The sequence below is a fragment of the Buceros rhinoceros genome, unplaced genomic scaffold (genome assembly GCF_000710305.1).
Source record: "Buceros rhinoceros silvestris isolate BGI_N320 unplaced genomic scaffold, ASM71030v1 scaffold6901, whole genome shotgun sequence".
Lineage (NCBI taxonomy): Eukaryota > Metazoa > Chordata > Aves > Bucerotiformes > Bucerotidae > Buceros > Buceros rhinoceros.
Genome location: NW_010394730.1, coordinates 2531 through 16458, shown reverse-complemented (window position 1 = coordinate 16458; position 13928 = coordinate 2531). Strand labels below are relative to the sequence as shown.

The window sequence follows — 13928 nt, the reverse complement described above, 5'->3', positions numbered from 1 at the left end:
GATAAAGATGGATATGAAGTAAACAAAGAGTTGTTTGGAGAGTAGATTTAGTCCACATGAAGGATGATATACTCCAGGGTGTTCCAGTATCTCCACAGCTCTTCCATTTGTTCATCATTTGTTCATCCATTTGTTCTTTAAAAGACAGATGGATTAACTGATCAGAACCAGAAAGGGAACAGTAGGGTAGGGTAGGCCTGAAGTGATTAATCAGTAAATCTTAAGGAATGGAAGCTCAAATTCTGCTTGGGATATTTTAAAGCTCAAATCCTGCAAATACTTACGCATCCTATTAGTGTCTGACAATCCCACTGAATTCCTCATCGTTAAAAGGCTACCACATTATTTTTCTGTACAGGAGTTATTTACTCTGCCTTGATTGCAAAAATTCAGTATTTTTAGTGGATGACAATAATCTTGTTACAAAACTGTTTCCAAGATTAAAAAAACCCAAACAAACAGGGAAAGCATCTAAATCATGCAGGGAAGGATTGCATGATGATGTAGCTGTTGCAAATAGATCTAAAGACAGTTGTGTTACAAGTGATGTTATAATAGTGATGAACACTGAAAATTAAAAGGAATGGATTTCTTCCTATGCCAAAGAGAAAAAATTATTTCTTATTTTAATCAGATTTAGCTGCCAAAACAATAGGCACCGTATAACAGATCTAGGAAGCATCCATCCATTACACCACAAACAAAATTTGAAAGTACAAACACAGATGCAAAATTTTCTAGAAAGCTGTTTTTATATTTATAAAAGCTGCCAAAACAATAGGCACCGTATAACAGATCTAGGAAGCATCCATCCATTACACCACAAACAAAATTTGAAAGTACAAACACAGATGCAAAATTTTCTAGAAAGCTGTTTTTATATTTATAAATCCAAACATATCAAACATCCTGTGGCAACAAAGACTTGCACAAAAGAGCAAAACTTAATAGACCCTTGGGATAAGGCCTTTTTGAACTAATGTGCACTACATTTTAAATTCCACAATCCATAAATCATATTTATGTATCAATTTCTCTATAATTTTCTACAGCTTATATTCATATTTTAAAAAGAAATATTTCCCAATTCATCATTAAAATCATTCCCTGATTGATACCTTACAGTTCCTTCTGGCATAAAATTAGTATATCACCTAAATGTAGATTGCCTTTTATTCTCTTCACAAGATCAAGAATTTTACACATTAAAGAGCTGAGTGAACTTCTGAACATGAACTGGGTAAAAATTATTACCTGCACTGACATTCAAAGCGCTGTTTCAAAAGTCTTAATAAAATAAACCTTTATTTTAAAAGCTTGACAGAGATGAGTACACAGTTCAGTATTATAGTTAGATGGCAAACCTCACACCAACACTAATTATTGCAATAACTCATCAGGACCTTGAAACTATCAGAAACCATCTGGCGCACATCTGTGTGTCTGGAAAAAAAAACCAAATTATTTTCTTGGTAGATCAGAGAAGAAAGAAGAGGAAAGAGGACAGAGAAGGCCAGTAGTAAGATTAGATTTGCAGAGACTGACAGTGATTATTCCTAGTAGACAGAAAAATCTACAAGGCAATGTAGCCTGGACTAATCATGAAATAAGTAATAGAAGATAAAGAAATACTGGGTTTGTTCTTTTTTGATGATACATCTATACTATATTAAATTGCACTACAGAACAAGTATTACTCTCATTAGGAGAAAGAGTCGCCTTGAAACAATGGAAAGATAAGTCATTTCCAGCTAGTTTTCCTAATAAGAATTACAGCTATTCATTAAAGTAGACCATGAAGAACACAAGACAGACTAGGTATTTTTAATGGTGCTTGGGAACTCAGTTTGTGTCAATATAGTAAGTTATAATTACCTGAAATAAGGCAAGAAAATAAATCCTCACCTCTTTGCCTATGAAATAAAGATGGTCCAAGTAGTTACTTTCTAACACTCTATACTATATTGGATACCCAATGACAGCCAATTAGCCACTCGATTCAAAACACAAATCTCTGCTCCAAACCACTTTCACTGTAAATGACTGAACAGACAAAAACTGCGACAATACAAGACGCACCTAGGAAGGAAAGGGGAAAGGCCTGAGTGTTTTCTCGCCTTGCATGTTTTGCATGTCACCTATTTTTGTAGCTCAGTATTACATATACAGGCAAAAAGTATACTCTGGGTGTGAACTGGGAGAGATGGGAGACTACACCTTAACGGAAGAACACATAGGTAGCTATAAAAAGTTTGTTTTGTCTCAGTGTTTTTTAAAAAGACACTGGACTTCAGATTGCTCTGACTTTTACTGGTCCCCCAGGAATAAAATTTTTGATCATTTAAGAGATAACTGTATCGCTAGAAGACCAGCTGATCTTAAGAACCAGAAAATGCATACAGAATGAATGCCAAACAGAGAAAAAGCCAAACAGAGAAAAAGCTTCTTTGATGCTCAGTACCATTGACTCAGAGATCAAAACCTCAAGGAGTTGTTGTTTAGGCTCAATCTCAAATGCATGCATCTTATTCCGACTGCATTTTATAAATCACTCTTATTTGTCCCTGTCTGCTCCTATAGAGTGGTAACTCTTACCATAGTTGCAGGTCTACATTCTTAGAAAATTATGCAATGTTTAAACTTGTATCCTAATCACCATACTCTGGAATCATCATTTGCCATGACTGTTAAATCAAATCCTAAGCCAGGAATCTCTCTGGGTATGTCTCTTGTTCAATTTCCGTATTTCCTGTGGCTCTGAGGCTCCTTAAGACTGAGCTATCAGCTATGTTTAAGGAACAAATCTTTTTCTTTTGCACAGAGGTATCATGACAGTTGAGCAAAAATGCAGCTGGGGAATATGTTCAAAGGTTTTCAAAAGCTTCCAGTTATAGGAAGACTTATTAACAATCTAGTTGCATTTCTTTTAATTATCTTATATTGAGGGAGGTAGAAAGCTGCAGGAAGGGAAAAGTAGTATTTTCTAATGTCAGATTTACATGGCTTTTTTTTTTTTTTTAAGACATGTTGGGTACAATATTTCTTCTGGACACAGATATGTACAATGACACATTTGTATCTTGATGACAAAGCACAGGTCTAGTACCTAAGATCTCACTGTATCAGTGAAGATTAGACAGCTACTCATCTTTAGGATGACAGAATTATGCTCTAGGCTTGATCGTACTGACTAGAGCTCCTCTGACTGTTATTAAAGGAGCTTCACCCTCACTGCAGACATATAGGTGTTTACATTTAGGCATATTTACAAGGTGAATCCAACACTACAAATACGTGGACACAGAAATATAGCTTTCTGATTGGAAGTGTTCAGAAAATACCAGCCATAAAACCTAACCAGAACAAACGAGTGAAGAAATTTTAAACACAGAAAAATATTTGGGCAGAACAAGGTAGCACCAGCAACGTCCAACACCACGTTGTACACAGGCAAGTCCACGTATACTGAGATGTGCCTAACAAGCTCATGTAAACACAGGAAGCACAGTCACAGCATTCACAGCCACTCAATGTGTAATGGCAAGGAATAACTAGAAAGCATGGGATTCATCTCCCTCAACTTCACCCACCTAAAATGTAGGCATCTAATCCAAGTGACTAAAATTTCTCTGTGGCTACTGATGAGCTCAGAGGGCACCCACAGCAGGAAACGATTCCATCTGTCTTACCCACCTTGCTTACCAGGTGAACAAAGTGAGCAAAGTGCTCACTGCTCTCCACCGAGTTCAGACAACTGCCTCAGGCTGACTTCTTCCTTTTCACCTGGCTAAGCTCAGGGGAGACAAATCCTAAATAGTGACCTATTCTAGACTGGAATTGTCAAACAGTAACATTCAGCTTCCCTGTCTAATAAACAGGAAGAATAAAAAGAGCTAAATCAAATGTCCTTTAATTTTGTAATAAATTGCCCTGTGGATACAAAGCTATAGAGCCTTCCTTGTGGTACCAGCCATGTAACCTGTTATGGGAGTTAGAATACCTTACTACCTTAGAATCTATTATCCTGTATTTTGGAAATGCCTTTAAATGCTCTTAAAGTTGAATAAAATACGCCACGTGGCTACATCTTTTTCAGGCAATACTTCCCACCACACTATGCTCTTCGAAATCAGTCTTGGTCCTTTAAAGAACCTTGTTGTCACTCCTCACTGGTGACAAGAGTCCAACAGGTGAATTTTAAACAGCACACAAAAGCAAAGTACATTCTCAGAAACTGAACCTTGTGCTGCTTACCTCCATGTTGTGTTCTAAGGCAGAAGAGTTCCCTGGTATCCCGCTTTAGAGGCAAGACTGTAACCCTCTCAATCGAGATGTAACATACCTCGAAATGTAAGGAGCCAATCCATCCTAGCCTCAATATTGTGTCCTCCCCAAAGTCAAAAGCCCTGGTTCTGTGTGACCATGTACCCTCTTTTCACATGATTATGAACCAATGTCTAGGCATCCAAATCCAAGAGATTCCAGTGAAAGTAGGTATATGGAAGTTATAAATCATAGACAGAACTTGCATTTGGAAGACTGAGGGCAAGATGACCAGAAGCAAGGACACTGATAGCTCAAAACAACCAATCAGTAACTACTGTAGTGATTATTAATTTTGCTTGACCTTGAAGAACGTATAATCATGAAAGCAAAAATTACTATTTGCTCAATAGCAGAGAAAAGCCAGGAGGATGTGCAACAGTGTGACGCTCAGAAAAGGTTATCTGATATTAGTAGATTATACAAGAAAAGGATGTTCTGTTATGACAGATCTAACCCCACAGAGCGGCTCCCTGACACTCTCCTCATGAGTTCTGCTTGCCCTCTGACTCTCAAGTCCGATCAATCCTGTCAAATTCCCGGCATTTATCAATGAGGCAAACCTGCTGAGGACAGAGTTAACCAGGGGCAGCATTTTTGGCTCCCAGGTATCCCAACAGCATGTTGGGATAGAACACATGTTTATATAAGCTGCAGATAACTTCAAGCTGCGAGTGGATAAAAACATCAAAATCCTAAAACATGCAGACCAACTAGAGGGATCATCTGAAATAAGGCAGCTGATTTAACACACACAAGTTCAGAATGCTGCTTTTGGGCAGAGGGAACCAAATTCACTAGGATAATAAACAGGTAGAGGTGCAGGACAAAAAGCTTGAGCAGTTCACAAACTTAAGTATGCAGATCTTAAACCAGTGTGTGCTAGCAGAAGCATCTTATATATGATTTTGGAAGTACGTACTGCCCTGTCCTCAGTGTCAGGGAGGTTCCTATATCCGTTTTCAGCATCAGTCTACAGAACAGGAACACGCAAATTTGAAAAAGTCCAGATGAAAAATAAAGAGTGAGAAGAGATTTTGAAAACATGACCTGTAAAGAGGGTAGAGAGGAGCAAAGCCATGTTTCCCAGGAAATGGCTGCCAGATACAGAAGAGAAGGAAAAAGCAGCTCAATTTGTGATGACAGCAACTCACGTCAGATAGCTGGAAAATAGCTTTCTAACACATAGAGTGATAGAACATTGTACACAACAAGGGATATCGTAGAACCTTCTTCAAGGGAGAAGAAATTCTAAGAAACATTACCTAAGGTATTTGGGTAAATATCCAATTCACCTCAGAGCACAAGTTTGGTTTAGATCATTGCTTGAGATCAGCTCTTGGTCATTATTTTTAGGAGTCTTAGCAGTTACTCTGACTGACTGATGTGACATTCAACACTGCCTGTTCTGACTCAGGACACTGACTCCTGGCCCCATGTGTTTGTCCTGACCACTGTACAGGTTTCTATCTTAACGCGTGATCCTGTCTCACACTCTACAGCGCACAACTCCCAGCACAGATAGAGTCTCCAAGGCTTCTCTTCCCAAACTATCAGATGGAACAGTGCTTTCACACTTTTCCTTTTCAGGTTGTCATTGAGTAATTCTGAGCATGCTTCATACTTATTCCCAGAGCCACTCTCCAATGCTGATTTAATTCTTTTTCACAGAATCACAGAACCATGGTGGCTAGCAGGGGCCTTTGGAGATTGCATAGTCCAACTCACTCTGGTCAAAGCAGGGTCACGTAGAGCAGAATGCTCCATGGATGGAGACTCCAGAACCTGCCTGGTCAACCTATTCCAATGTTCAATCACCCTCACAGCAAAAACGTTTTCTTACAGTTCGAATAGAATTTCTCATATTGCAGTTTGTGCCCATTGCTACTTATCCTGTCACTAGGCACCACTGAGAAAAGTTTGGCTACATCTTCTGGCTACATTGATGAGATCTTCCTGAGATCTCTCCCTGAGTGCTTTCTCTTCTCTAAGCTAAACAGTCCCAGATATCTCAACATATCCTCGAATGAGAGATGCTCCACTCCCTTAATGATCTTCATGGCCCTCCACTGGACTCTCTCCAATAGCTCCACATCTCTCCTGTACTGAGGAGTCCAAAACTGGACAGAGTACTCCAAGTATGGTCTTACCAGTGCTGAGTAAAACCAAGTGTTCCTTGATCTGCTGTCAAAGCTCTTCCTAATGCAGCCCAGGATGTCCTTGGTCTCTCTGCTGCACAGGTACACTGCTCACCAATGCTTAACTTGGGGTCCACCAGGACTCCCAGCTCCCTTTCTGCAAAGTTGCTTCCTACCCAGTCATCCTGTAGTGGTACCTGGGGTTGATCCTTCTCAGGTGCAGGACTTTGTGCTTTCCTTAACTTCATAACAGTCCTGTCAGCCCATTACTCCAGCCTGTCAATGCCCCTCTGGATAGCAGCACAACCCTTTGCTGTATCAACTGCTCCTCCCTGTTACGTATTATCAGTAAACTTATTGAGGGTGTGCCCTGTCCCATCATCCAGGTCACTAATGAAGACACTTAACAATCCCTTGGGTGTATCACTAGTAACTGGAGTTCCTGCTGTGGATCACAGCCCATTCGAATCCAGCAGTACAACTTGTCCTTACTCAAAATGATCATAAATCACTGGGACGTCCCACAAATATTCTTCTTTATAGAAATAACCATTTTGACTTGAAATCAGCCCAGATACAGCATGGACTTTTCAGAGTGACACAAGATGCATGCGATAGCCACTACTTTCTGAAACACTGCTGGAGCTATAGAGGCTGTACACACATGATCTTCTGAGACGACAGCATGATAGGTAAGACATTTTCTAATTTCTGCTGAATAGTAGGATGAAACATTACAAAGCAGGAGGATTCTGTTTCTGTGGAGATGTTTGGAGACTTGGAAGCTCTACTATCCAGAGAAGGGAGGAGTGTTGCCACAAAATAAGCTGGAAGAATGCACAGAGCTGGGATTCTCCTACTCCCTCTCTGCCACATCAGAGCAAACTGCAAGAAGCTTGGCTTTGCCCTCCAGCAGACTGGACTGCACTGGCCCGGGCTGCAGTTCCCGTGGAAGGACGCTGGCCTCTAGTGGTGACATTTGGGGTGACCAGAGTCCACCCTCGCCAGCTCCAGTCCCCTGAGCAGCTGTCCACTGCTCCCTCCTGACTGCAACATCCAGGCAGGGTGCAGAAACTGGCTGCACCCACTTTCCTAAGAAAAGGAAGTGATTTTGGTGGGATTTCTCTATTTCTGTATCAGCTCAGTATTAGTAGCCTTTTTGGCTTTGGCGAGAGTCATTGTTCAATAAGCTAGAGAGTAGCTAAATAATTTCGAAAGCCTCAGAAGACGTGCATTGCCAACTGTTACTGTAAATGCTGGTGAAGCTCCAACTAACCAACCTTTGATTCTTGCAGTGAAGGTCTTAGAAGAGTCTCAGGTATAAAAAAGAAATAAAGCAACGTAAGACATGCAGATGTGCGGGCAATGCAGCAGCTTCATATTCCTTGCTCTTGCACTTCCTTTTCTGGTAAAATCTTTCCTCTTTACTTCTTTTTTTTGTTTTGGAAATAACATGTGACAAGTTTTATTAAATATATTGACAAGCCAAAATTTGACAACTCATGGTTAAAGCTGACAGCTTTATATTTCTGATCATGCTCAACTTCAATTAAAAAGCATGTGAAATTGCTATCCTCCTACAAACTGTTTTGGCTTGCATAAATCAAGTGATTTTCTTTCAGCATGGTTCAGATAAATACTCATACTCACAGGCATGCTGGTGACCATATATTTACATACTAGGATTAGAAACTAGATATGAGAATAAATCCACTGTCTTCTGGAAATGACTGACAAAATCAGAACAAAATAAAGACGACCATGAGCTACTCAGTTTTTCTTGTCTTCTGGAATTGTATGAAATCAAGAGATAAAACAGAAGTAAAGAAACCAGGCAGTGATGCTGCACTAGCATAGTACTTCATTTTTAGTGGCCTACCCCAAAGCATGGCAAAAAACAGATAAAGAATTAGTATCACTAATCGGTCGGTGTTGCAACTTACTTTGCCTAAGGGGTCGGTCTTACACTTCCAGAATGCCAGTACTTGTCCAATGTTGGAGTCCTCAGCACAAGAAAGACATGGACCTGTTGGAGCAGGTCCAGAGGAGGCCACAAAAATGGGTCTGGAACACCTCTGCTATGAAGACAGGCTGAGAGAGTAGAAGTTGTTCAGCCTGGAGAAGAGAAGGCTCCAAGGAGACCTCATTGCAGCTTTTCAATATTTAAAGGGGCCTACAAGAAAGATGGGGACAGTCTTTTTAGCAGGGCTTGTTGCGACAGGACAAGGGGTGATGGTTTTAAACTAAAAGTGGGGAGACTGAGACTAGATATAAGGAAGAAATTTTTTACAATGAGGATGGGAAAACACTGGAACAAGTTGCCCAGAGATGAGGTAGATGCCCCATCCCTGGAAACATTCAAGGTCAAGTTGGATGAGGCCGTTCACAACCTGATCTAGTTAAATGTGTCCCTGCTCATTGCAGGCGAGTTGGACTAGATGACCTTTAAAGGTTCCTTTCAACCCAAAGCATTCTATGATTCTATGAAAATTTCACTCTGAATCCTTATTGACTAGGCTGCAAACAGTTCATCAAAGGATTTTAGCAAGAGGCATCCTCCTCACTGTTCTTCAGTCACCAACTCATCAACAAATGATGTCATTCTTCTCACAGTAAAATAATTTTGGAAACTATCTAGCAATTAGGCTGTAAGATTTTAACAGCTTACCTAGATACCGGAATAGTGACATACAAGTACTTCATCTTGACATACTTTTAAGGAAACAAGCATCTATACATAACAGCCATATTCCCCTATACCTTTTGCTTTCACTGTATGCTGTTGTAGTAGAGAGACCATCAGACGTGGTTAAGACAAATTATTTTCCTGTGCAGATTGACTTCCAATCCAAGTATTATTTTTGAAATTAATAAACGTATTAATAATTAGCATTATCCCCTTATTCTTAACAACTCTATTATAACTATATACAATATGACTTGAGATCCAAATGTAAACAAGTCACAGTTTCACAGAAACTCAGACACCTCCTCCCTGCATGGACTTGATCTTGCAATATCATTTGTGCAGACAACTCCAGCACAAACTTATTAGTGATTTCCTTCACCTACTCAAACTATCCTGGCTCAAAAAATACTTTATTTTGAAGACTCTGTCTTCTTGCATCCGAATAAACCATCAGCAGCTTTCTCATTTTCTTCCATGTCTGGCAGTTCTGTGGCAGAATCAGTATAGCACTCCAACCACCTTTACGTATTCTCTGTATTAACTCTAAATCATACCTTACTACTTCTAAGCAAAAGACAGAAAACAAAGGAACTAAAAGGAACTTCCTAATCCTGTGGACTATTTATGAACTGTGGCTGAATTTTATTGACTGTGGCATTTGTGGACTTCTTTGATGAATGGTAAACCAAGGCAGATGCATGTAAGAAAAGTATATGAAACTGACATTTAGGAATAATTAAAATAGAACCCTCTCCTGGATGAATTAAGAAGCATTGCTAAAGCTCAAATGGAAGGTACAAACGTACTCTTCTGAAAGAGAAGGGAAGGCTCGGGCAGAAGGACAAAGAACACCTGCATGCCTGGAAGAACAATAAGAAAAAAATACCTTTTTGAGTAAGTAAAAACACCAGACAGTTCGACAACTTAAACTGAAACAAACACCTTTTGCTTGTGACTCTGCATTTGTTGCTTCTTTATCACAATGCTCATCACAATTTTGTCACTGGTCCCATTCTCCTACACACCTACCACTAATGTATAAGAGGTCAAGAAAGCATGGGATGGCCTTAGGATGTATTTGTGCTTGTAGGCTGTACCCCGTTGTAAATATGCTATTTGATTTGCTGTCATAGCTAGGTACATGTTAATTTGTGTATAAAAAACAGAATCTTGTGGCAAAAAAATCGATAATTAGCACATCAATGCCCATTGACTTCTCCATAAATACTCTTTCTTAACATGAATCATTAATTAATCATAAAGACTAGAAAACTTAACACCATCCAAAGTTTGTAAATCCTAATAATATAGCGTTAAAGATTTTTTTCTATATGTACTGTCACTGATCCATCTGAATCCACAGTCTATGTGCATGGACACATAATTCTGGCAGCCTCTAGCTAGTTGTGCTTAGAAGTTTGCACCTATCAGAGCAGAAGGATGATGGAAGACTTCATTTTTCTCAGTGTCCTGGGTTTGGCTAGGATAGGGTTATTTTCCACAGGCAGGGTAGCTGGACTGAACAGGCCAAGAGGTGGTAGAATTGTATGAAATCAAGAGATAAAACAGTAGTAAAGAAACCAGGCAGTGATGCTGCACTAGCATAGTACTTCATTTTTAGTGGCCTACCCCAAAGCATGGCAAAAAACAGATAAAGAATTAGTATCACTAATTGGTCGGTGTTGCAACTTACTTTGCCTAAGGGGTCGGTCTTACACTTCCAGAATGCCAGTACCATACTGACATCATACCCAGTATATATAAGAGGAGGCTGGCGGGAGAGGCCGTACAGTTTTGAACAGCGGCAAGCTGCGGATGGTGCAGCAGCAGTAAGCAGGGCATTGTATAGCACTCACTTTATTATTGTGATTACTACTGTTTCATCATTAGACTTTCCATTTCAATAGATTTTAGAAGACTCGCTTATTAGGCACTGTAACATACAAGCAGTTGTAGAGGAACCTATCAATTCTTCTGCAAGCTTATAACACAGAAGTAGATACACAGGTGAAATGTACAGCTGAAGGCTCTACCGTCATGTGAAATTTTGAAAAAGTATAGCAAGAAACTAAGACCAGAAACAGACAGGCAGTCACAGTATTTATACAGCTATGGTCATTTTAGGTTTAAGGTTTTTAGTTCAGCTTTTACATCTCCCACCAACAGAAGCCAATTATTCCTTTTGCCACCCTTTACCCACTCACTGTTTAGAGACAATGAGTAAATCGTTAACAACTGCTTATATTCACATTACAGATTATTTCAGAAAATCCTCCCTACATTTAGGGGTCACACCAAACCAGAGGAAAAAAAATATGTTTAGAACTGAGGGAGAAAGGAAAGAAATTGAAGGAAAAAGAAAGAAAAAATCAAGGTAAAGGCAAAAACCTACATTCCCTTCACATAATGTTTGATAGAAGTTATGACTTTGATCTAGACTAATCAACCAGGCTCCCTTCATAATCAAACAACAGAGCTGGAGTGAACAGCTACTGGAGTGATTTATCTCTGTTTGATACCTGTGGCATGAAACACAACCAAACTGACATCAGCTATATTCCTCTATAGGCCTAACAGATTGTTCCCTAATGACTGTCCTTCATTAGATGTTCTATTTCCATAAAGCTAACATCATGTGAGCTAAACCACACTGAGATGCGTCAGGAGTGAAGTTGCTTCAGATTTCACTCACAGTTGTGAGAGGGAGAGAGAGAGAAGAGAGGAGAGAAGCTCTTCCAAGAGTCAACTCAGCTACCTTAGCATCTCAGAATTTTCCTTTCTAACCCAAAAGAATGCAGAAAAGCTGTTGCCTGGCATGGATGTGATGAAATGAAATAGGTTAATATAACATAGAAATATAAGACTATATGCTTTTAAAAAAGTTATTTTTGAGCTATAAAAACAGATAAATGATTGTGTCATCTTAAAAGAAATTTCCTACATTTCCACATTCCATGTAGAAATTACTCTGTCTATTAGTTAATCACTCTGTATTAACTTGAACATACACACCTACCTTTATGGTAACGTTTCCTTTTGTTATTTTTCTCATATTGAAGCCTACTGTAGGAATCATATCTTCTGTGAACTGCCCTGACTAGAATACAAAAAAAGAGAAATTATATTTATTATAAAATCATTGATACACAGCAGATAAGCTTGTCATTTGCAATCTAAAATTTTTATTTTACAACAGTGTAAAATATCACTTTCTGCAAGAGCATTACCCAGCACTTCAATAAATGCATTGTCACACCGTGACAGACTGTTCATTTCAGCCCCTTTAAAATGATCTTTTATTCTCCTCAGCAACAAAGATCACCTCAGAAACCACAAGACTTCAGATAATTCTTCATCTGATCCTTCAGTAAACCAGAAAGCAGCATGGTCAAAATACAGAATCATAGAACGGTTTGGGTTGGAAGAGATCTTTAAAGTTCATCTAGTCCAACCCCTGGTATGATAAAATATGGTAAAACCATCTACACCAGGATTTTTCCCTGTAGTTTCTCAGTACCATTACCAATGGTTTAACACCAACTATAATGAACAGTGGAAGAGTACTCATGAAGAGAGCACGACGTACAGACCCTTTCTGTCTGACTAGGTGACAGCAGGGAAGTCCTGCTGTGGAAGCTAAGAGAATGCCATTAAGACAGAAAAATACACAGTACTAACTCAGCATACCATAAACCCAAACCAAAAAAACCAAAGTGCTGCCTCCTCCCCCAGTTCAGAGAAACATTTTTACCAAGACAGACTCCTGTTATCATGCCAACAGGAACCTCACGCACATCTACCTGCTAAAGAAGACAGCTTTTGAGGACAAAGGTGAAACTCAGATCTAAGTAGTTAATTCATTATTCAACCTTCCTTTTCAAAATGTATCACTAATGAGTTACTGTGTTTCCTAGGCGTGGTGCATTAAGATGGTTACTTAACAGTTATGTCTACACCGCGGTCCAGGTGCTCTCTGCAACACACGCACAGCAGTCCTGTTTTTCCAGTCTAGAAAGGACAGCAAAACTTGCCACAGCCCTTCCGTATCTATCTGCCTATATTCCCTTCACACACCTCATCGTTCCATGTGCCCCCTTGGGGTTTTAATGGAAGAAAATACAGGTATGTGGACAAGAAGGGAAGAGGCGTGCTCCAACACATCCCTCCCATCTGAGAAGTGGATGATCAGAGCTTCATAGTGCACGGGGACAGGTGTGTGCCTCCCAGTGCACACACTGCTGCCACCTGCCCCATGTGCTGTTGCTGGTCTCTGTACACTTTCTGCAACTTTTCACTGTGTTTGTTCACTATGTCCCCAGTTTGTGTTCACAAACTACGATTAGTTATTTTTTAATCTGGAACTTGAAAAGCTGTTTAATCTTTGACAGTTACTTGATCCACTCACTGGATTTGGGGGTTTGGAAACTTTGGATCCTTTAGGCAAGAAACAACTTCCATCTAACATCACCTATGGGAACCTTCTTGCTAAATTCTGTATGATACATCTTCCTCATCTTTTGTTTCTGAAAGTCTCTTTTTTTTCCTCCTCCTTCCTTGCTTCAGTGACTCGTAAACAGCAGTAGAAAAAAACCATGAAGACAGATGCACCTGCAGTCTCATACAGATATAAACACCCAGCAGTTTTCAACTGGATGGAGTAACCATCTCCTGTAGGAGGTACTCAGCCAATTTGTTAAAATACATAGCACATTTGTTTGTGGAGGACAGACATACAAACACAGGCAAACACATAAGCCCTGAGAATGCAGCATCACTAC

General features: G+C 39.6%; 1 protein-coding gene across 1 annotated transcript in view; it reads right to left on the bottom strand.

Moving 5' to 3' along the window:
* The window catches only part of LOC104501488 (ADP-ribosylation factor-like protein 8B-A), a gene marked incomplete at both ends in the record, with an annotated part of 13284 nt that extends 1037 nt beyond the window's left edge, over positions 1-12247 (bottom strand). The window contains one exon of the mRNA XM_010145304.1: positions 12167-12247. Coding sequence (XP_010143606.1) covers positions 12167-12247 — 81 coding nt within the window. The remainder of the gene's footprint in view (positions 1-12166) is intronic.
* Between the last annotated feature and the right edge of the window lie 1681 nt (positions 12248-13928).